We start from the raw sequence: 23,794 nt of genomic DNA, 5'->3' as shown, positions 1-23,794 counted from the left end.
ATTTTTTCGCAACGCTGATTTCCGGCGTTATTGTAAATTCAACTTCAAACAAAAGTATTATACGTACATATGTATATCACATAATTATCAAATCTAAAACTTTTCTATGATATTTCTATGATACAGAATAACAAAATCCGATTATATATTAGTTTTCTATAATTTATAACATTACATTTGAAAATATGTTCTAAAAAATTACTGTACAAAAGAACACGTGAAGTTTTCGTTGACAAGGTTTATAATACGATTGTAAAGGAAAGTTATTTTTAAGTAAAAATTTTAAGATATCAATTACAGTGATAAGAGAAGGGGATTAAATCTTTTTACCAATAGTTCCGAATTTGTTAACTTTCCTTACACTATATAATTGAAAACGTATTATTGTGTATCATGCGAACGAAGGTATCACGTGTTCTTGTGGGTCGGGACGCTATCTAATACATTTGGATATCATGAAGTGGAACAGTCACGCAGGATTTCTTGTTATCAAAATAACTTCCAAATTTTATTTTCAGAGAATATTTGGACGAGGTACGATAAAAGTTCAGGTAAAAACCGGTATTGCTCGATAATCAACATTGCTATCCCGATCTACGAAGCGGCTCTGCCACCCAGCAGCGTAAGAATGCAAGCACGTGGATTTAGGAGCGTTCTGATTCGTAGTTTCATCGAAATCACGTGAAGACCACGAGGCTGAGTCGGCGCATGCGCAGTGAGGGAACACCGGCTCGTCAGAGACGTGCCGTCGGATGACACTATGACACTCACACCGCGTCGGTGCTTTCAGATTTTAGACTCGGAGGCAGTCGGAAAGTGTAGGTTAGATCACGCGATTCGCGACCGTTACTACCGCTGTTGAAGGAACCTAATCATCCTCTTAAATCAACTTAAGTGACTCAACTATTAATCTCACGGAAGTAAATCCGTAAGTGTCACCCCATACACATAACAAGAGAGTTATGCGAAATTCGTGACATTCGAGAAGTTGGCACGAACGATGCACTGCATCGTTTTCGCCACGTGAAAATCTTTCTGTCATCCATACGCTGGTAATTAGTATATACTCACCATTTGCATCTCGTGTAAATTTCGACAATTCGCGACTCGCTTCTCCTGTTTGCTCTTGAAGAAACTAAATACCTAGCGAGACAAAAAAATCTACCGGCGTATTACGATGTGCTCATTTCACACGTTTTAAAGAGATCTATATATTGCGTTATACATATGTCTCGATGATCCTTTCGTCATTAACGATCTCAAAAAATAGACAACGTGACAATACCTGGGAGAAGTATATAGAAAATTGTGAAGTTCAAAAGAAGAACTGAGGCGTGAAGAATTAAGAGGACAATCTGGTTCTTTGGTTTCATTCCAATCTTAAGTAGTGTACTATTCTTCAGTCCAAGAAATACGTAAGTAGTATCTTCGTTATTCCATTATAATTTTTTACAATTTTTTTATTTCGCACTGTTGATAGCACAGTGTTTCATTTATAATTCAACACATTCACGACCAATGATTTTAGCAAAATCTTGAAGTATAAAACCATAAAATTCTGTAATTAAAACAAGAGCTAAGATTTTAAAAGTCATATAACTATTACTAAAGTCAATATAAGAAATTCTCCTTTCTTCAGAGTCACTATCAATTGACCCGCATGAAAAACCATATAAAACCATAATACAATCAACGGTCGTTAATGTGTTAACATGGATCAGATGGATCAAATAACAATTTGTATCAAATCATCTTCTATCTCCATTGAAAGAAAAACATAGAAAGCACTCCTGTGTAACCTGCGGAATTAATTGATTCGTACCGCGGTCGATGCCACATGAGAATGAAAACATTCGGCTGCGCATTGACTATGATTTCTTATGTAACGGAAGCGCGTAGGATTATACAATTGATTACAATATGCAGCACTATGCAACTAGGAAATTTCGATAAAATTTATTTGTAGTTGCGTTTTGTAATAGTAAGCACATAATAATGTATCGTCATTCGCGAGAACCAAATCACTTTGTTTACAAACAAACTGTGAGATAACATTCGTTGGAAGTGCGTAACGAATGTCACGTAGAAAAGAGTTTATCTGGTTGTCATTATTATCTCGCTTATGTATCACATATATCACATATATCGCTCTAAATTTACCCGTCAGAACCATATTAGATGCGCGAGATGTATATACACTGCTCAGCGAAACACGTGCACATGATAATCGACCTGAAAAATTTCTGATATGCATTTGTATTTGCATTATACGTAGGAGAGACGAGAACGCCAGAAAGCGCGATTATGGGTCTACATTTCAAAGAAATGCTTTTATCGTATTAATAAAGAAAGGAAAGTGACACGACTGATTAGCGGTTATGGTTGGGAAGAACATTATTAGCAACGTTTATTGTTTAATGTCCGCCGTTTTGAATGACGCGAAGGAGGGATCGATTAGCTGGCTCCTGACCTCATGACGACGGAAATAATAAATAAATATTGCTCGCGATTTTTATTCCACTGCTTTTTTTTTATACATTACTGATTATAATTGTGTTTTTAATACTCGATTCCAAATTAGTTATTTCAAAAATCAAATACTTTTAAAAAATACGAACTTTGACTCTATATCTGACTGACGTAGTGCATATTCTGCCAACCTAAACAGTGCTAATCAATTTAATGTTTATATTATGACCTATTGTTCAAATTTTGTTCAATGTAATATTATACATATGTTTATATACATTTTATCCTTGTTTTAAATTAAAAAATATCATTGTACGAATTTTGAAAAATGAAAAGGTCTTAAAACAATTTAAATGTAATAATGTAACGAAAGTAGTGACTCGCAAGGATCGCGTTCGAGGTTTGTTAGCCGATTTCTTCTCGTAACCGGCTTGACTGCTCTCTTAAAATGCATTTTGTTCGTTTTTACGTACGCATGCCCGCGTGCTTAGTGCCCCCGCACCAAGTACTCGTGTTTTCCGGTCACTCGTCTCTCCTTGGACGCCTACCCGGGAGACAGTTGTATGAACACAAGACGAATTGTTTGCACGTATTATTCCCACGCGTATACCACCATGCATTTCCGGAGAAAGTGGAGAGAAATGTTGCAATTTGTATCCACTGCCTTTTAACCAGTAAAAAACAAAAATCAGAAAATCAACAAAATTGTACTTATCATGCATTTTCCTCCTGTGATCTTCATACTGAAATCCGTTAAACGATTGGGGTTTCATACTATAATGAAGCTTACATTATAGCTGATAATGAATGTAGTATCTTAAATAGGTCTAGAGCAAGGACAAGTAAGGATGTTTTATTTGTTAACAAGTTGATATAGTTCGTGTATTTAATGACCACGAATATAATGATAAAGCGTGACAAATTCTTCAGTGATAAATAATGTCAACATGTTCGTTCGGCTTAGCGGCTTTATTTATCCGATCTTTGAACGTGTGCTCTTTGAATCTTTAAAAAGGACTGCCCTTAGATCATTTTTTGGTCTTCTCGGGGAGACGACCCCCATTACACTCGGATCATGCCACCATTCGCGCCTATGATCACATATGCCGCCTTCTTTGTGGATGAAACAATGGACCGAAATCGACGTTTCTGGAAGTCGCTGTTTGGCGACAACTATGCGCTCGTCGATACATTGTATATCCCTCGTCGGGCAGATAAAACGATCCGCCTGCGACATTATAGGACCGCGAGCGACAGCCAGAAACGCAATCCATACTAAAGCCTCGCAGCGCAACAAAGCGTACACCCCTCTCTTTTTGATACTACATGAATAATAGAATTCCTGGTAACAGAATTATATATAGATATATCGAAAATAACCTCTATGCGAGATAGTTGTCTTCTTTTCATATTTTCAAAATGTAGGAATATGAGCTTGTACGGTTGATAAGGTTGAGAGGAAGTAGTATGCACCGCGGTGAATGTACGATAGAGTTTGTCGCCCCTCTGATACTTACGTAACACTTGATCGTTTTAAAAGCGTACGCTATTTACTTTTAGGAGTCAGGTTAGCGTAGGTGCTATTGTGGCACGTACTAACTTTACGTGTTTCCTTCTACTTTATATGTATTTAATGACGAAAGTATCTCGAATTGCGGTAGATCAGTGCTATTCTTTGAATATGATGTTTTTAAATTCGACATTAGTGTTACAAAATTAATTGTGCTATTTAGATGTTGAAATTCAGTTTTGAAGTGGAGTACCGGCTTAATAAGAAATACATCAGATTGCAGATGAAGATACTTACATATTTACGTACGCATTATTGTTGCATTACGTTATGTTATTTATGCATCGATATTGTTATATCAGTCTTTCACGGTTTATTGTTCTACATATAAATCAGCAAGAGTCAAAAGGCTATCTTCGCTTAAACGAATCTCAATGTTTCTCAAATATAATTATATTCTAAACGTGACATGACCTTATCGACCGTATAAATTTAGATTTATTGTTGCTTTGTACGAATCTTAATCGTCAATCATGATATCTTACACATCCCAAAATTTTACACGGTCCTTAAATTTTATTGATTAGGAAAGAGAATATGACCCAGTCGTCGTACTTTGTGAGAATATCTGTACAATTCATCGCGCAATTCAATGACATTTGCTTTATCGATAAATTCGAATTCCTAGTGACTCTTGAAGGTACAATTGAAAAGAATTCAGATCGATGGTAAATCGATCATCGATCGATCGTGGACTATCATTCATCACAAGAGAATGTTACGTCGCGCGAATAAAAAGAATAGCTAAACAAAACGTTGAAATAAATTTGTAATTTAAGTTTCAGAACTCAGAGATTTAAACATTCGAAAATTTACGAATTTAGAGATTTAAAAATCTTCGATAATCCAGAATATCATCTATAATATATAATTCTAATTATCAAACTAAAAAAATTTGACAATTGGAAAGTTTGAGGATTCAGAAAGCTGAAAAATTACGAATTCAAGCTATAAATAATTCTCGTTATAGATAACGCACGCGTATTTGAACTGTTCATGCCCAGCTAACATTGGCGTCAGAACCAATTATCTCGGCACGCGGTTTTCCCTTTTTTTATCGTTATAGAAAAGCATCTCGCGAAATCTACGCGCGAGTATAACGTGCGCCTCTTCTTTATGGTTTCGGCCACTAAACTTTGTCCGGTAAAATTCCGTACTTGAGGGTGTACAGGCGGCAAGGATATGTCGGTTATCAGGCTGCTTCGAACCAGAAACGCGACGGTGATAACAGCCAGAGGACCGACCTCAACGGCGCCTTCGATCGCTGAAATATACCGATTCCCGAGAACTTTTACGGTCTGAGAATCTCAGCGCTTTCAGCCAGTAGCTTGTAACAGACTAATAGCGCCAGTGATGAATTGGTTGATAAGATTTTTAGAAATACATACTCCTTAAGCACGTGGTTAGATCGTGGCCTAAATAGTAAAAACGTACGTGATATTGTGTGAAAGTTTTATGGACTATTTCATTATTCTAACTGTGTTTTATTAGTTTTTAGGTTACCAAGAGACTCTCACGTGTCTATTTGTTTAACGTATTAAGTATTATTAAGTTTATTTTTTTTCATTTCTTAAATTATATTTTTCTTTTTTTCACGGTCGTTAATATCCTTTGATCCTGACCATGTCTGTCAATCTTTTTCCTGTTTTGTGATCGTAGCATCAGATAGTGATTTATTGTGCGTGTTCTTTAAAAGAAATCGCTGAAGGATAAGTAGGATTGGCACATATTTCTCAAGGCTGTTCTTTAATGATACACAGTCGTAACTCGTGATAGAAGCTGATGCTATAAAAAGAAGATATTCAAATTTTGCCTACTGGTTTCTCTACCGATTTGTATATACGGCTCTTGACTCCTTTTTTCCTCTCTCTCTCTCTCTCTCTCTTTTACTTGTATTATGTACACGTAAGGGCGAACCGGTTGCGAAGAATGCTTTCCTCCGATCGAATGTTTACATTTCGTAAAAGTAAATAATTTTTATGAATTCCTATCTTTGAAAGCAGCATCTTTTTTTTATCAATTTATCGAATTCTCTTATATACGAAAAAATTATTATGTTGACGAAAAACTTCATAACAAAAAGATAGGCCAAATATCGGACGTATTTTCAATAATAATCATTTTTAGCAGTCTCTGTTTTTGTATATAACTGTTGTCTCATTATCATAGGTCAGGCATTCTCAGAGATCCCATTCTCTGGAATCATCAAGTTTTCGCCATTATACATTCTTTCCTCTTTTTCTTCCTCTCCCTTTCTTTCGCTCTCTATCTTTACGTATATTCAGGTCCACGTTATCGATCTATTGTGCAACGAGACGATTTGCATAATTGGCGCCGATATATTATTAAAAGAATATACATGCAAATGTTGAAGCAGCAAGTTGCTATCAACAGAAATTATTTGCTTGCTCGATTGTTTCTCTCGTTATCAGCGTCAGTATTACTTTGCATTAACGTAACGCTTGATGGCACTATTAACATAGTTCTTAGGCTGGCATAAACATTTTGCACACAAATTAATTAGGCGGTTCGGTTAATTAACGGCCAAGTAAGCACGTTAAAGTGAAGTTGAATTAATGTCAAAGTTTTATCTGGCGAGCGTTAACTTGTTGCAGAATCATACAATGTTTTTCAAACAGTAGACATTTTTGCCTCGATATTCTATTAAATATATCTTGTAGCGTTAGAAGTCTCATGTTATTTCCGATTTTAACTCGTAGATACGTATTTTGATGCCATTTTGCTGAAACTGCAAACGTTTCATACGTTGTTTAACAATTTATTAATTAAGTAATTATATGTTGATTAATTGTCTCATAAAAGGGTTTATCATTGGTCATGTTATCGGTGACCGATGTTTCTGACATAATAATTTTATGAAATTCCTGTCGCCTATGATAAGTCAAGGACTCGTATACTTCCCAGCTTTATCGGATTAGTCGTAGTCTAATTCCACACGTGACTTACAGTAACCCACGACCTTCTTTTATCTCTGCCGATTGATAACAAATTAACAATAGAAGCGAGTTTCATTATAACTGAAACGATCGTATTGAAATACGTTACTTTTTGCATCGGCTGGTTCATTAGATAACGTCCTCTCAATATAAATTCCGCGTAATCGTTTTCACAGAGGATTAAAAATAATATTTTATCAATATTAATGACTGAGAAACATGTATTCCTTGCAGTGGTTCTTCGTTTATTCTAATGACAATCTATATGTCGTTGCATCGTTAATTCCTATGCAAAAATATTTGTATAAACTCATTGGCAAATAATATATACACCTTTCATTTTAATATACTTTAAGTGGGATAAATACGGCTGGATCAATAACACATGCACAGTGCACTGTAGTTCAAAAGCAGCGCATTGGTAACCAATGACTACACATGAACAATTCGAGTTTCTTCAGATTAAATACGACACTAAATAAACACAACATGTAGAAAAGACATAGTTAAAGTACATAGACATAGTTCGGGTTTCCTTTCGATCCATCAGACGGTTATTTTAAGCAATCGTTAGCCAGTGACCAAACGTCACAAGCTAAGATCATTTGTATACACACGTGTGTCTAACAGTTAGCTTTCACGTAACCCATCCTATAGACCATTTAGGACTATGTATTATTTGCTGTACATTCACAGGTCGAGAAAATAACTTCGTGGAGTCAATAGAACACCTTCTTATATCTTCCTTTTCCTCGAAAATGCATTCGAGTTTACATTAACTGGCTTTTAGACTTTTCACTACAGGGTATATCATGATGTACTCGGGCGTAGTTCTCGCTAACTGGTTTATTGGCTGTATTATGTTCGATATAATAAATCGTTTCTTAGTTGGTAAATTATCGGTAAGATAGATTATCGGTAAGATTTTATAACAAAATTATTACGAATGTCTAGTAAGACGTTAAAACATTATCTGGTCAGTTACTAAAGGAGTTATATTTCCAAGAAATCGCGAACAATGGCTAGATAACGAAGCAGAATCTCAACCAGTTAACATAGTACCTACTGTATCATAGAAGTCAGACAATTGGACTTGTTCCAAGGGCGGAACACGTCTCGTTGCATGTAGCGTTTTGAAGATGCGCCACGCTAATTTTAATCGCGGTCTACCCGAAATAGCACTACGACTGCGCACTTTTCCTTCTCGAGACACGAAATGTGAACATACTTTATTCATGACAACACCATTCGTCCAAATTTACTGACCTTTTAATGCCATCCGATCGAACATGTCGAATTGCTATTTTTATATAAAACCAGTCTAACGGTGTTTACCGGTGGTAGGTACGGAATACTTATCAATGGTAGAAAAAAGGAATGTACATTCGAAATAGTCAAACTAAGAGACTGTCTGGACTGGGTTAAGAGATGTTGAACGTGATTCGCTTATTACAATATAAACTCCCAACAGCGAATTATGAAATATTATAATGCGATGCATTGCCTCCAGCATGACTGTTGATTATTATCTAATCGAGCCTGTATTTTTCATCTACTTTTTCTTCTACAAAAATAGATGACTTTCTATCAATTCTGTATATTTCATCATTGAGCGTATAGTTACTTTACGCAACTGTTGCATCATTCTGTGACCTTTCACGTAAACATTACTGATTTAACGCGTACAATTTTCTTTCATTATAAAAATATAAAGACCTATACAAGAGAAAGACACGACATGTAATCTTTTCTGTTTTCCATACGGGAGCACCGTTTTAATCCAATACCTTACCAAACAATTACATATTATCAAAAGGATCCTTTTATTACATTTCCTTGTAGCGTTCTCTTGCAAAATACTTACATCAAAAATATTGATCTCAAAAGTTATTGATTACCATATTTTAGACATCATATTTCGTGTATACTTATCGATCTTCCTTGTAATCTTCATATTTGTTCCCTGTGATATTGTCTTCTATAAATCGATAATAGCATGTGGTAGATTTCAGATCTGCTACGAAAACATGTTGCATCTCCAACGCGCATTTTTATGAATTTTTTCCTTAGTAATCGGAACGGTAATTACGGAATTGGCGGTAATCGTTTCCAATCGGTTTCGAGAACAGTGGCGTGGTGCCCCGATGTATCGAGGACACGCGAGTTTATCAGCGAGAATTATGATTTCGCGCTTGAAAAATTCGTATCGCCATATTTCGGCTTCTATGTGATAAAGAAAACGAAGCAATCATTCTAATTAATTTGGACATTTCTGTGTCATCAGGTTGAAATAAATAAAATACACGCATACATAGTTAATTTTGATAAATGCATAATAAGATTAAACAGATAGATAGATACTTCATCGATCTAAAATTCGAGTCGATGTTTCCCGAAGATTAACCCTTTTTACATCATTGTCGATGTATCTCGAGGTTTCCAAAATATCTAGACCTCTCGATGTATTATTTGAAGTAAAAGTATAGTATCGCGTCTGAGGATTGTCCAAATAGTTTCGCAAGCCACGATAACTGTAAATTACAAGAAATTCTATTTGTTCGAAAATTCTTACATAAACGGAGACTTTCGTCGTGCCGAGAGCATAGATCACATGAAATCTAAACATGGAAAGTTTCTTGTCTAGCGGTTCGTACGCCGTACGAACTTTTTTTCTTAAATTAATCAGTTATCGGCAGAACAACAATTATTGTGCAACGATTTATAGGAGTTCGACACTCAATGACAACTGGAAATTTTATCCCGGAACATTGAAAATATATTGTTGTTTATATATTTGCGACATAAGTCTTATATCGACGAAAAATAAAATAAGATTCAAAAATCATCATAACACGCGCGTTGCAACCGTTGTAGAAAGTGTCACCAAGTGGAACATATGCAGTAAATGAGATAAGAGATTGTCGGTCTTTTTTCTCCCTTCTTTTTCAAAGTTACTTTTCTTATACTACAGCGCTCGACCCTGGCGCCTCATTAGCGTAATGATAAACAATGCTTAAAGAGTGTATACTTTAACCTCGACCTTTTGTTATTTATGACGCCAGTGGACAATATTATACGTCATATTGCGTTTAATTTATTTCCTTTTTATTTCAATTGTCAGTAATTCTTTGCTAGCACTTTCTTCAAATTAATCGTGGCTACGTAATATTTCCTAAAAAATATTAGAAATTGCAATTATTGTTATTATTATTGTTATTATTGTTATTATTATTATTATCATTATCATTATTATCATCATCATCATCATCATTATTATTATTATTATTATTATCATTATCATTATTATTATTATCATTATTAATACTGCTAGAAATTAAATATATTCGTGCATGGAAGATATACGATAACCCTATTGTTGTGACATTTGGTAGAGATAGAGAAAATTCACCAGAAATAGAAATAGGAGACAAGGCGCGATAAGTTTATATGGTTGAAACTCGAAACATCAGATTTGCGACATTGCTATAACGCTTCTTAGTTGTGCACGCGTACTTGCTTGGTTCCGGTCTGGTACGTGTCGAGTCTGGTTCGAGAGCGAGTCTCGAGGGACGAGAGAAGAGACTATTGCTGCATTTAAAAGTCGTAATTCCACTCCGGGAGTAACATGACCACTATGCGTCTACCCTGTCGCGCAAAACACTGCACTGTGATAAAGTTGTATAAAATTTTCAGTCTGTGTTATTCTTTCGGATGGAAACAACTGAATTATCATATCTCGATTTCATTAATTATGTATCAATAATAAAATAACTGAGCTATTCAGCGAAAGTAAGGAATATCTTTGATGTTGCATCTGACTGGCGGCTTTAATCGATTACCAACGCAAGTTTCAGATCCAAATTCTATAAGTTATTCCGTGTCACGATGATATTTCTTTCTTTTCTTTTTTTTTTTTTTATTAGGAAAAATTTATATTTATTCGTAAGTTAGACAACAGAGTATTTTGTAAGGCAAGATACAGTTCCGATAGGCAGGTGAACTTTGTTTCTTTCTCAAAGATCCGCTTACGTCTATCTGTAAATATTAGTTGAACAATTTCGGATTTAGACGAGATTGTCTGATAAATCATGACGCATGACGATTCACGTGATTCGAACACACGGTCTTGTAATATTGTTGGCGAAATTTTTGGCAGTGAACGGCGCACGTTCCTTGCTATTAAAGATTTGGCGATTTGATCATTCATGCAACACGAATTCCAGTTTCAACAGAGTGCTCGGCAAAAGCCTTTCTGCGATGTGAAATTGGATCCCATTCTGCAACTCGCGACCGAAAAACTTTTCGATGAACGAATACGACAACGATCTTAATTTTCAAGTAATCTATATTATCAGAGAGTGTTGTATGCTAATTTAGAAAGTCGATATTAACACGTGCTGTACATATTTAGATCGTAGATACCAAAGGGGAATTTTTAATAACGTGTTGTTAACATTGAATAAGAAATAGATGTAATTGTTATTTATGTGAAAATTTTCAGTAAACATTTTTGTATTTTACTTGAGCGAATATTCGGTAAAAATTTTGGTAGAAATAAATTTAAAAAGTTAGATCATTTAATTTATTTCATTTACTATCACGCAATGTGTTTTCGGGTCGGGTCAATAAAAAATATTTTAAAAGATAATCCAAAGTAGAAAATATTTCAATATTCTAAAGAACAAACAATTCTTTTCCAGATCTAAATGTGTTCCATAGCGATGCCTGCTGAGCTACTTCTGGGGCATAGTCCTCCAGTGTACAGCTCGCTTCTGTACAGTCCCTTGGTAGCACCGACGATTGCCAGCAGATCGGTGCCACCTAGAATAAGGCCATGCTTGTCATCTGGTTCCTTGGCCATAGATAGCATTCGCAACAGCAACGATGGCGGTAGTAATAAGCAGAAGAAGAGGGTAGTGTTTGCTGATGATCGTGGCCGTCCTCTTACTCAGGTACTCGTTCTTAATTCCTATCTTGTACTAACTAATTGTGAAAGGAAATAAAATAATCCTGTCTGTAACGCAAGCTTTACTTAACTTCCCACTTGTATTTGAACTTTCTCTTTCTCTTTTATATCTTTGCAAACCAACTATTTTCCAATTTTTATTAATATTATATATATATATATGTCAGAGAGTCAGTAGGATCGGAGGTGTGGGCGGGTAATGAATCTTCGCCAGTATTAGCCATTGTCAAGGTACGATCCAGAGTTTATTGGCACAAGTATGGAGATGTGAGATTTGACAAATAACTGCGGCGGTTAGGTACTCGCGATGCGAATGACAATAGTCTTAGGTCCGATAACGAATCCGCGGTCAACGGGACTCTTTTACCCTTTACTCGTTGGCAACTCCTAGGTGGTACTCTCAGTTAGCACGCGAATTAAGCACTCTGTCGAAATGATACCTTAGTCGTACTCGAAGCTCTCACTGTGATGCTGTTTCGGAAAAACTTCTCCACTCTCTCACGGCCCCAGGTCTTTTACATTCGTGGAGACAAGTGTCATTTGCGGAAAAAGACTGTTTGCCTATTTTCGTTAGTTAAGGTTTAAGGTTTATGACGGGTCTTCAGGCTGGCTGCAGATGTTTTGCGAATATGTCTCGACAACCGGCAATCAACCTACCCAAAGAATAGGGTCTGCGTATGACGAGCCATGAGACAGAAACCTTACTGTCGAGTGCCGTTACAACTATTTATTTTTACGGAGGGCTATAGACTTTTTCATGGCTTTGTTAGAAAAACGTTAGTCCTTTGACCGCAGCTACGTTCGGTGACTGGTTGTCACCTCGAACCCAAACTCATTCTCATAGGTTGCAGGCGATGAAGTTATTTACATAGATTGTCGGGCTGAAGGACAGTGATTGTTCAACTACGGTTATGGTGGAACCCAAACTACAATATTAGGGGTTTTTCCCCGGTTTCGACGGGAAGGCTCCGGTGTCTCTCCATCTCCGACATATAAAATATAATAGAGAAAATTTTAACAACCTAATTTTTAAGATATTTGTTATACTATAAAACTTGTACACGGTCTTGTTTTGTTCATTCGACGTTAATAAAGCATTAATCAAATTTTACCTTCACGATTCGAGTGACGAAAACTTAATAATTTATTGTTAGCTAATTTAACTTTACTCTGTTTATGCATCAACTATGTTTCCTTTAGTAATATTATTCATGTATATTACAGATTGTTTAGAAGATACAATATTTTATATTTTGAAAAATCTACGTGTCTGCTACTGATACTTCATGTGCTTCTGTTATGTGATTTTTAGGTTCGAGTGATGTCGGAGCCCAGCAACGTACCTCCTCTATGGAGTACCACTTACCTGGCTGGATTAACTGGACGATTTTTAAATTCGAAAATTGAGAATGATCAATTTACAGAACTCGTGTCACCTTGGCAAGTAACTTTCCCCCAGCCAGCTAGCGATTACCTCGCCTTTCGCCAGAAACTTGATCAGGAGAATGTCAGCCTGGAAAACGTGATAGTGAAAGAAACAGATCAGTGTCTAGTGGGTACCATCAAGGTACGTAATCTGGCGTATGACAAGGAAGTCGTGGTCAGGGCGAGCAATGACTCCTGGAAGACACACGAGGACGTTCATTGCACCTATGTCGAACAACCTGGTTCGCCTGCGCTGATCTTATACGACACTTTCCGCTTTCGATTAACTCTACCGTTAAAATCGAATATGATTGAGTTCTGTGTACGATATCGTACTGATGGGAAAGAATACTGGGACAACAACGATGGAAAGAACTTCATCGTCCGCAAAAAATTGGAGGTATGTATATCTAATTTTTTAAATTTTTATAAAAATGTAAATCTACATTAGCGATCATAAGTATTAAGATACAAGTCGTTTATTAGTAAATTCTAAAAAATTTTATTTTATTTAGTACTTTACATATGAAATAACAGATTTATAATAAAACAACTAGAAAGTGAAAATAGTAAAAACCGTTCAATTTGTATGTTCTAAGACTTATAGCCAATAGTGTAGATTCCTTTCTTATGTCACTTATTATACTTACTTTATAACGAATATATGATTCAAGGCTATTAGAAAGTATATAACTCGTATCACAGCTAGACCATCGTGCGCTCTATTATGTACCGATCTACAGTAAACGAATATAGTATATAATAAACACTTTGCACGTCGCAGCCACGAGCACCTGCTAAACGGTACGATATCCTGACGACAACCTGCGACGGCTTCTCGAGCAACGGCATGCGAGACAGCATATCTCGAATCACAGACGCGACTAGGGTGAACGTGCGTACATGGAGTGAGTTCGCGTCCTGGCAGCATCTCGCGAACGACGCTCCATACTGGTGAATTTTCGTCACTGGTCACAAACGATGTACGAAAGTCGTACGAATTCTTCCAATCTGCTTGGTTTAATGATCACGAGATGCAGATCATGCGAGACGAGGGAAAAAAACGCAGGCAACACACGTGACATACACAAAATGGTCGTACGAATTACATGTCTATCTATATGAGAGCACGTAGTATACACAAGCACCAGGAACAAGAGAACGGAGAAGAGAACAGTGGTAAAAGGAGGGAAGCGATGGACTACAATTGAGATCAAATTGTGGAAGGACATGCTTGCATAGAAGGGAGAGAATCGAAGGTCGATAGCGCGGAACAGGCGAGAAAGAAGCACTAGTCGCATTACATATATGGTATGTTGATCTCATACACCTTACTGTATATGTATAATGATCCTCCAACGATTTGTGTACGATATTTGGCTAATTTTGCGAATGAAAATTCTTTATTCATGAATTTTCCTTAATAGGGAAACAAGATCAGAAACACAGTCAGTTCTGTAAGCTCGAAATCTACTTGTTATTGATGAAGATACAGAAGATAGATAATAGACCAATTGATTAGCGATAAACAATAGATCGATTCATTGACAATTTCTTAATATCAAAAGATAACGTGAAACTTTCGCAAAGTTACGTTGAAAGAACAAGTGTAAGGTAACTTATAAAGCTACCAATACACGTGTACAGGTCACGCGCGTATTTTTATAAAGGCGTCCTTGCGTGTGTTTCGAAAGAGAATCGAAGGAGAAGGAAAGGGAAACGAGCGACAATGCCACTGGCCCCGTAATCAGCATAATTCTGCGATTCGAGTCGTGAATAGCGTGTCGGAGATCCTTTCTAAAGCCTAAACTGTCTTGAAAATTTGCGAAGAATTAGCATGCCGCGTTAGCATGTATCTTTTCTCCGTCCTTGCACTCACAGCATATATACGCTTAAAACTTTCTCTCTATAAATAACAATCTGGCGTGGTGTGACGATAACAACCGCGACCGGCGAGTCGCCTGACTCTAATCGCCTTAACTAAAGGTTGTTACCACGCGTGACAAGATACATTCATTTCTTCGTCTTCGCTTCATTTCCTCTTCTCGTTCGTTAAGTCAATTTTATACACGGTCACACCAGACTTACTCAAGGTGGTATTAGATACTGTTGATAGTAATAGAAAATGTATCAGTTTTCATAGTTAGTAGAAATACGAATATTTATAAGTTAATGTTTCGAAGAAGTAGATCATAAAATAGTTACTAAATGCAATGGTACAATACAGTTACTCTGTGTACTAAATTATGAATATTTCTATGAACTAGCAATATTCTGTATTATAATATTTTTTAAATAGGTTCAGTATACATACTTGAAATCTGAAATTTAGTGTAGGCAAATGTGAAAGTCCCTTTAAGTCGTAAGTTCCACAAGCGGAGGACACTTGCCTCGTCGAGTGCGAATGAACTTCTTTCAGGTCACACGAATTCAATCAAAGATACTGTTATCAACAAATTTGCCGCAGTTAATCCGTACTAATTTAAAAACATTGACCATAATTTAATGATCAAGTGTTAATTCGCCGTTTATTCTCTTATGCGTGTATAACCATTACGTAAATATGTATAACATCAAAGTCATAGGGTAAATGCTAGCAAGCTCTTACACGCTCTATTTTATTGGTAAAGTTTTTCCATCAACGCCTTAATACTACTCATAGTTCTTCCGTGTTCCTTTCTAAGTATTTCACCAAGGCGACAATTTAAGAATGCCTTGGAACACTCTATACATTGCGAATTATTTCACGGTCAAAAGAATCGGCAGCCAAATCCTTGGCCTACTGCCAGCAGTCCGACAAATGCAAACACATTCTACATACGCATTAGCATAAAGTAGTCTGTACATTGGAAATATACCTCCCTGATTCATGTGAATCTTTCAAGTAGACTGGACGTAAACACAAGACAAAATGTTGCTGTGTTTAACTTAGCCGGAGACCTGCAAGAAAGCTTGCGAAATCCGAGCCCTGTTCCCGCATATTAACCTACTTCACTTTATAGTTAAATCGGTCCATAACGTCGAGTCGCTTTTTGCGAACAGGTGACGTCGAACGATAAATTAAAAGATCGTTACCGTTTCGCCAACGAATTAAAATAACTCAGTGACCACTATAAAAAATTTAGTTCAAGGTTCGAAAGCAAAAACACGCGTTTCTTAAAATACTGTTAAAAATCCTAGCAACTATAAATTATTTGTTCTAAAAGCCGTCCTTCCATCTTCCCGTATTCAAATTTGCTCTTTAGGTACATACCTAAATACCTGTTAGGTTGTCCCAAAAGTTTCATCAACATATTTTATTTTATATTATTTTATCGAATTAAGTATGATCCATTTTGTTTCAATAGAAAAATGTTGTGCATTTATTATTCCTTTATAAAACGGAAGAAACTTTTGGGACAGCCTAATACGATGTAAATGCAAGCTAATACACACTTACACCGTTTGAGGCGCGGTTGAAAAGTGGTGGCACAGGATCATATACCGTATCGGCTTCACGTTGCATTGTAGTCATGCCATACCACGCCTCGTAAGCTTTGTAAAAACTTTAAGACGTCTAGACGCGTGGGTTGACTGGATAATCTCGACTCCCTGCATCTCGACCGAATTGTTGTACGCACTACATTTACTTTTTCGAAGGCGTACGTTTTTGCGAACGCGGTCGATACCTAATTTCAATATAGATATTTTATCATAAAAATCTCAATAGAAATTATAATTATTCAACAAGCCACTTGAAAAATTGCGAGTAATTAAGCATGTACCCTGTCATGAATTTGTTACTTATCCGTTGAAAATGAATGGTACAGATAAGGACATAATTCATTGATAGTGCAACTTAATTACGTCAGTGATAAATATTCCGACCTTTGTCATAACGGAGACATAACTACAAACATCTGCATTTACTCAAGTAAACAAAGCACTTAAATCATAAAGATTTATAAGATTCTAAAAACAAACTTGCCTGTTTTTATATATCCACATACATTTGCAACGGAAAACACATTGCCTATCATATTTTTGTATCGCATTTGTCACATAAACAATATTATCGAAATCAACAAATTTATTCAATTTTTTAAAATCAGCAACGTAAGTCAGAGAAGCTAAAATAACAATCGTCATCGAGTGTCGTAGGCCCAGCGTAGCGGTGACCTTTACACTGCATGACGCGTTGATGCTAACAGTCTTGTTTGACTACAGTTCTTGTTTCCTTTCGTTTCAGATTGCAACGTGCAGAACAGACAATATATAGAAACACACAGAATAACCGTGCGAGGGAGACAATTCATAGGCTAAGGGTTTGCCGAACGTATTCGAAGATCAGGAATCAAGATATGATGGATGTTCGTTCCAAAGTTTCCCCAAGCTCTGTACCAATTTGGAGATCGTCAATACGTCTTCTTCACGATCGTCATCTTCCTTCTTCTCCTCTTCCTCTTTCCTGGAACTTAGCTACCATCAGCCGAGGATGTCCGTCAAGATAAGTTTCCACCTTCGAGTTGACCAAATCTCGCTGGTCTCGTCCGTTCCTCTTTCTCTCTTAGTAACCACTCCCTTTTCGCGTTCCTTTTTTATTTTCTCTCTAACTTTTTTCTGTATAATACTCTCGTTTCCCTGAACTCGCATCAACTGTCGTACGAATTTACGAGATTCTTTTAATGAGGTTTTTCTCTTTAGTTGGGGTGAATCAAGGGGCTTTAAATAAGTAACGCAAGATATAACGAAGAGTGTAGCTTAGAAAAAGAATGATAAGTTCTAAGGAATTAAAAAGACGAAACTAGATGCGCGCTTAGCGGTTTTGAATGGAATAGCGGTCACAATCGTGCGCGCTATCTTGAACAGTGGATACGCAATAGTTTTCTTATACTGCTTGTCGCGAAACTTCTATTCGAAATTAACGTTATTATTTTTCTGTGGAAAAGTTTCGATATCGCGTGATACGTTCCAGTCCTAACCGCTTAAAATGGGAAAGTAACTATGAAGAAATAGTAATTTGCGCGAGCGCAACTCCAAAGTTGACCATTTCTAGATCGTTGTCATAGTATACGTAAGAGTGTAATTTCGAGAAAGAGAAAAAGATCAGTTGCTTCTTTTCCGATCCGGGAATAATATTTTTTCTTTATTGTTTGACCGGTGCTAGCTACTGTCTCTTTATCTCTACTCTCTTTTTTATTGGAACGATTCATGATAGTAACTATAAAGAGACCAAAGTTACGCAACCTCGTTCGTATTAATTCTGTATTGCTTGTTATCGTTCGATAAATTGGTATCAGTTACCACGCGTATAGAATACTCTCGTAACGTGTCGCGCTTTCTGCACGACAAATTACCCAACGATTAGCACGTCGATACTCATATACTCTTTCCTTATAAAATATCTTTAATCCCATATACATATATGTTTTCGTGTAATTGTTTATATGTCTTTATATATCTATAGATTCTTTTTTATCTTCTTGCACTCTTGTTTGGACGCTGTTGATATTCAATCGTACGTTTCACGACCATTTAAAGTATAATATCGCAAACAAATTTTATGTTTCAAGACGAAACTGAATTAAAAAATTCTGATCTCGACAATTTTGTGATGTATGCGCCATTGCGAAAGCATAAATGCGTCCTTACAATTGGAATCGAAGTTGCTACTCGCGTATACGTGCATATATAAAGTACAGTAACAAAAAAAGGAAAGAATTCGTCTGGAGGTAATATACGACTAAAGATATATTATTCGGTTCATGTCGGTCTATGGCATGGGTTGATATCGAGAAAAACATGTATGTTCGAAGAATCGCGTCCCGCATCAATGTTTCTTCACCTGGCTTTCAGAACGAATTCTTTTCGCGCACGTGTAACCTTACACTCAGCTACGAAATTCAATTCATATTCTTTCTTACTTTCTTCTCTATTATTTTTCATGAAGTACAAATCAATAGACTATATTATTATTATTACCGATACTATCATTGCTATCTCTACTACTAGGCACATATATCGTTATTACGATCGCACGACAAGAAATATATATATATATATACACACACACTCACACATATATATACACATCTAATGCATGCCAACGTAACACATATGCACTACGTACGACTGGTTCGTGCGTAGGAAAGATAAACAAGACATAATTTGTAATCTTTTTGACTTTTATGCCCCAATCATAACACCCAGAGAAACAAGTATTCAGGAAACGAGATTTTCTTTGCAGGGCGTCGTGTGGCATAATGATGACAGTACATCTTCAGTTCGTGCGAAGAAACGGACTGCAGGATTGGACGATCGTAAAATCGCAAGGAGTGAGGCCGTCGAGTTTGTAGAATAACATTGAGTGCAATTAGAAATACTTTTGACAAACTGGCAACCACTGGCTTTAATCCAGCTTGCACGTGATGATCATCTTTTAGTCGATTTCTTCCTGGCTATCGACATCGACCTTCCCCTTCCGCAGGACTGGACGGCCTCTTCGTTCTCGATATCGCCTTCCATGTGGAGCACAATGGTGTCGGAGTGTTTTATTAGACATTATATATCAGATCTTGACAATGATTATTGTTCTTCAAACACATATTCTTCTGTTGTTTATCCTTTTCTCTTAACGTCGTTGTAATATCCTCTTCACCTCTTCATGTATCTGGGTCGCGTGACTCTTTGAGGTTTTATCGTTTGCCTTCGTATTAGGCCCTTAATATACACTTACAAATTGTACCTTGTATTTTTTGATACATATATATATAGAGAGAGTTTTTTTTATACTTGTTAATTCTTCCTAGAGTTTTAAATGATTGGTTGTGAATGTATAGTGTGAAACGATTCTTAAAGAGTCGGTGACTTCTTTGTGAACATTTTTCTCTTTCTTCTACTTTTTTTTTTTTTATTAGTAACATAGTTAATGATCGATCTATAGGAGGGCAACCAGTGACGATGACTGGAGACGTATCTTCTATATATGTGATATGAAAAAGAAACTCATGCATAGGATGCCATTGTAAAAATGTATGTTTGCAGATCTACTTGTGCCCAAAGTGTTCACTGATGAATCAATTCCTTTTTGTACTTAACTGATCGGTCACAAATTCGTCTTGTCTGATTTGATACTCACTTTATTGACACGTTTTTTTTTTATTTTCTGTAAGCAGAAATTACGGCAAATAGGCTGCCAGCAAGTAGAATCCAGTAGAAAGGCAAGAACATCTCTTTCCTACTTTGTAATAAGAAGCAACTCTTCATAGCTCTCGACAATCTGTGTTTTATGCATATAAACAAAATTCACTACTTTTATTTAATCATTAATTTAGTATTTTGTTAATTCCAGTGAGGCAAAGGGAAAATTAAGCACAGACTACTTATACATAACTGTTCCTCGTTGTACCTGTGACCCCTCAAGAATTAGCCCCCTCCCTTAACTCTTCTTTTTGTACTATATCTTGTACTTGATTCATTCCAGATATTGTACACACAAACGATTGCTAATTAATAAAAATTAAGTCACGGAAGAATATATCGAACGACTGAATATAGGAAAATCGAAGAAGGTGAAATTTTTTTTCACATATACATATAATATATAAATAATTATATGTTAAGTTTTATGCAGCTATATTAAATGAGATTAAACCAAGCAAAATACATTTACCAATACTCTGCAGAGTGAAGTTAGGGCTTTTCTCGTTTTCTGTATATATATTTATTGAACCTTCGCTATATTATATATGTATGATTAGCAACATAGAGATAAAGCTCAGTGAGTTCGACGAACCGTGATGATGCGCCGTGTTTAATTCGCGTTTAGTCCGATAGAGCTCAGAAGAATGTCGCGAGGATATCTCTGTCGCAATCAAATTGTATAGGCGTTTGCGTTTGCGTATTGCGTTCACATTTCATGAAAATTGCAACTTCTTTCATGGGAGCACTCTCATAACCTGAGGTAATTTAAGCTTGTATAATTTTCTTTCATAAACTGTCGGTACAAACGAATTCTGTTTCAGAGTTCGTGTACCTGATCTTCGAGTATTCCTGTGAAAGAACTTGAAGAAGTGTCCTTCGTCTACGTAAATAAGCTTTTATTGCTTAAATTCTTACCATAGTTAAAACTTCAAGTTGAGTTTTTAACTATGCTAAAAAGTTAATATTACGAAAAAGTATCTATGGACGAATGGAAAGCTCATGTTTCAACACGCTAATGTATTCGACCCACTGGATACATCAATTGCCAAGATATATATATATAAACCAGAGTTGTCCTAGCAACATTACATTATAGTATAATTAATTTATATTAAATATCGCGCATACGGTTGTCCGTTCTTGATGAAAAGTGTATAGAACTGGTTAAAACTTGTTCTACCTACCGCACCGCCTCGAAATTAGTTATATATACGTACATTATAAGGGAAATAATTAAGGAATGCATGCATGTGAAACACATACGCTGTAATATATAGAAAAAATGTACAATTTCCTCTTGAGAGCCGTAAGACTGATAACTTAACACGGATACACAGAGACTGTACATATAATAATTGTTGCAAGACACAGGTTTGAGTTTCGATACAATTTCCATTGCAGATATGCGATGTGCTTCTTGCAATCTATATATATATATATGTATATATATATATATACATATATATATACACATAGATCCTATGTACACAAGCTGTTTGTTTTCATGGATAATGCGTAAACCGGTTGGGCGGTAATTTTTTCGAAACTCTTCTCTCTGTCGCGGTAGATGTAGCGTTGAGTTCGCTTGTGAAAATTGGTTCGAGCTTTTATATATATTATCCTTTTGCGTAGGAAACATATAAACATGATACAGTGTGCAGCGTATCATTATATATGTAATTATTCTCAAACGCTATATCACATTATATTTTTGTTTCGTTTAGGTAGGACATATGTTCCTCTTTTAGTTTAATTTTATTAATTTTTGGCATTCGTAACTCGAGATTAGATTTTTATTGTTATGGTTATCGATTATTCGTCAATATTAGTTTTATTATAAATGATTGATGCCGCGACTGCGCAAATTGACTATATGAAAAAATGGACATAGTAGATTTTTTATTGTATAGCGTAAAATGCTTTATATATACATATATCAAATACTGAATTGTAAATATGCTACCGCGTTATTATGTATATGAATACACGATATTTAGAAATAAAATATTTTTAAGCCGACATCGCTGCGTACCGTGAAATTTATTATTTGTATATTTCAGCTGAAAGAGAAATGTAATAATAATTATATCCTCGAAATGGAAGGTACTATAAGCTAAATAGATAGCCATGAAAAATTGTTATTTAATGATTTGTATTGGATTAAAATATACTGTAAAATTTACTATCGCTTATTATTATTTTTCCCAATACTGATGTTTAGGAACATAATGGATACATAGAAGCAAAAATTAATTCTTTCGTGTAAATCAGACGATACGGCTTCTTTAGTTGACTATTTAAAATTATTCACGAACAAAGCTGTTGATGATTAAAGATGACTTTCTCTGCATAATCACGATGTTTTTTCGTCATTGTTTTCCAGGTATTGTCTTTTATTTATGTTCATTGCCATTATCGGTAGAGGCGTGCGAAAAAATCGCTTTGGGTCGGATCGAGTTGTCAAAAATATTTTGTAATTTTATATTGTCAGGATTCCCGAGAATTTTGAAATTCTCGAGAAAGTCGGGTCATCGATAATTTTAAAATTGTATAGGCGAGAATATGCAGCAAAAATAACAATAAAACATGTTAGATATAACATTTTATCATAAAATATAATTTGCTATATAATTTTATAATTCTTATCTCGACAATCTAATTTTATAATTTTATAATTTTATAATTCGAATCCCGACAATCTGGAATTACGAGATACGTTTCCATTATTTTCGGGTTCTCGCACAGCTCTAACTACTAATCATTTACTAATAAAATTATCATATTTCATTCCTACAAAAATATATTAAGTTCTATTATAAGAATTAGGTTCAGAAGAAAATAACTATCTTTTTATTTAAGAAAATAGTAGATCTATAAAATAAACAATTTATGAATCCAAATGTCGAATTTTCTTCGGTTACCAGATTAAATATTATGTAACATATATTAAATATATGTTAATGATAAAAGAATAATCCTTTATTAATATTACATTATATACAATATTTTAAATATAGATTGGATTAAATTAGATTAACATTTTGAATTATTATTATTGCACTGAACACATTTGCGCTTTTTGTATATGTACATTTCCTATATTATTCGTGCTGTAATTATATCAATAATGCACTTGTTTCAAATGTGCCGATGGTATCGTCTACAAAAGCAATTAAAACTGGACATGACACGCGCATTCACAGTTTCCTCCAAAGAAGTTGCCAC

General features: G+C 35.6%; 1 protein-coding gene across 3 annotated transcripts; it reads left to right on the top strand.

Annotated features, from left to right (window-relative positions):
- The first annotated feature begins 199 nt into the window (after nt 1-199).
- Nucleotides 200-22,751, top strand: LOC126924246 (protein phosphatase 1 regulatory subunit 3C-B). 3 transcript variants are annotated; one of them, XM_050738520.1, is made up of 5 exons: nt 200-928; nt 11,697-11,948; nt 13,275-13,787; nt 14,172-14,698; nt 17,616-22,751. In XM_050738520.1, exons 2-4 carry the CDS (start codon nt 11,703-11,705, stop codon nt 14,343-14,345), a joined length of 933 nt encoding a protein of 310 aa, XP_050594477.1. In that variant the 5' UTR covers nt 200-928; nt 11,697-11,702; the 3' UTR covers nt 14,346-14,698; nt 17,616-22,751. The 3 variants fall into 3 exon arrangements, with proteins under 3 accessions (XP_050594477.1, XP_050594475.1, XP_050594476.1); XM_050738518.1 differs by having other exon boundaries at nt 205-1,415; XM_050738519.1 differs by lacking the exon at nt 200-928 and adding an exon at nt 11,024-11,334.
- The last annotated feature ends 1,043 nt before the right edge of the window (nt 22,752-23,794 follow it).

Source organism: Bombus affinis, chromosome 14, assembly GCF_024516045.1.
Source record: "Bombus affinis isolate iyBomAffi1 chromosome 14, iyBomAffi1.2, whole genome shotgun sequence".
Lineage (NCBI taxonomy): Eukaryota > Metazoa > Arthropoda > Insecta > Hymenoptera > Apidae > Bombus > Bombus affinis.
This window is presented reverse-complemented; position numbering and strand designations above follow the sequence as displayed.

Bases quoted from the DNA above. Each gene is read 5' to 3' on its own strand.
- LOC126924246 (XM_050738520.1), top strand. From the start codon at position 11,703: ATGTGTTCCATAGCGATGCCTGCTGAGCTACTTCTGGGGCATAGTCCT. The intron at 11,949-13,274 runs GTACTCGTTCTT...TGTGATTTTTAG, and splicing joins GTGGCCGTCCTCTTACTCAG to GTTCGAGTGATGTCGGAGCC. The intron at 13,788-14,171 runs GTATGTATATCT...TGCACGTCGCAG, and splicing joins TCGTCCGCAAAAAATTGGAG to CCACGAGCACCTGCTAAACG.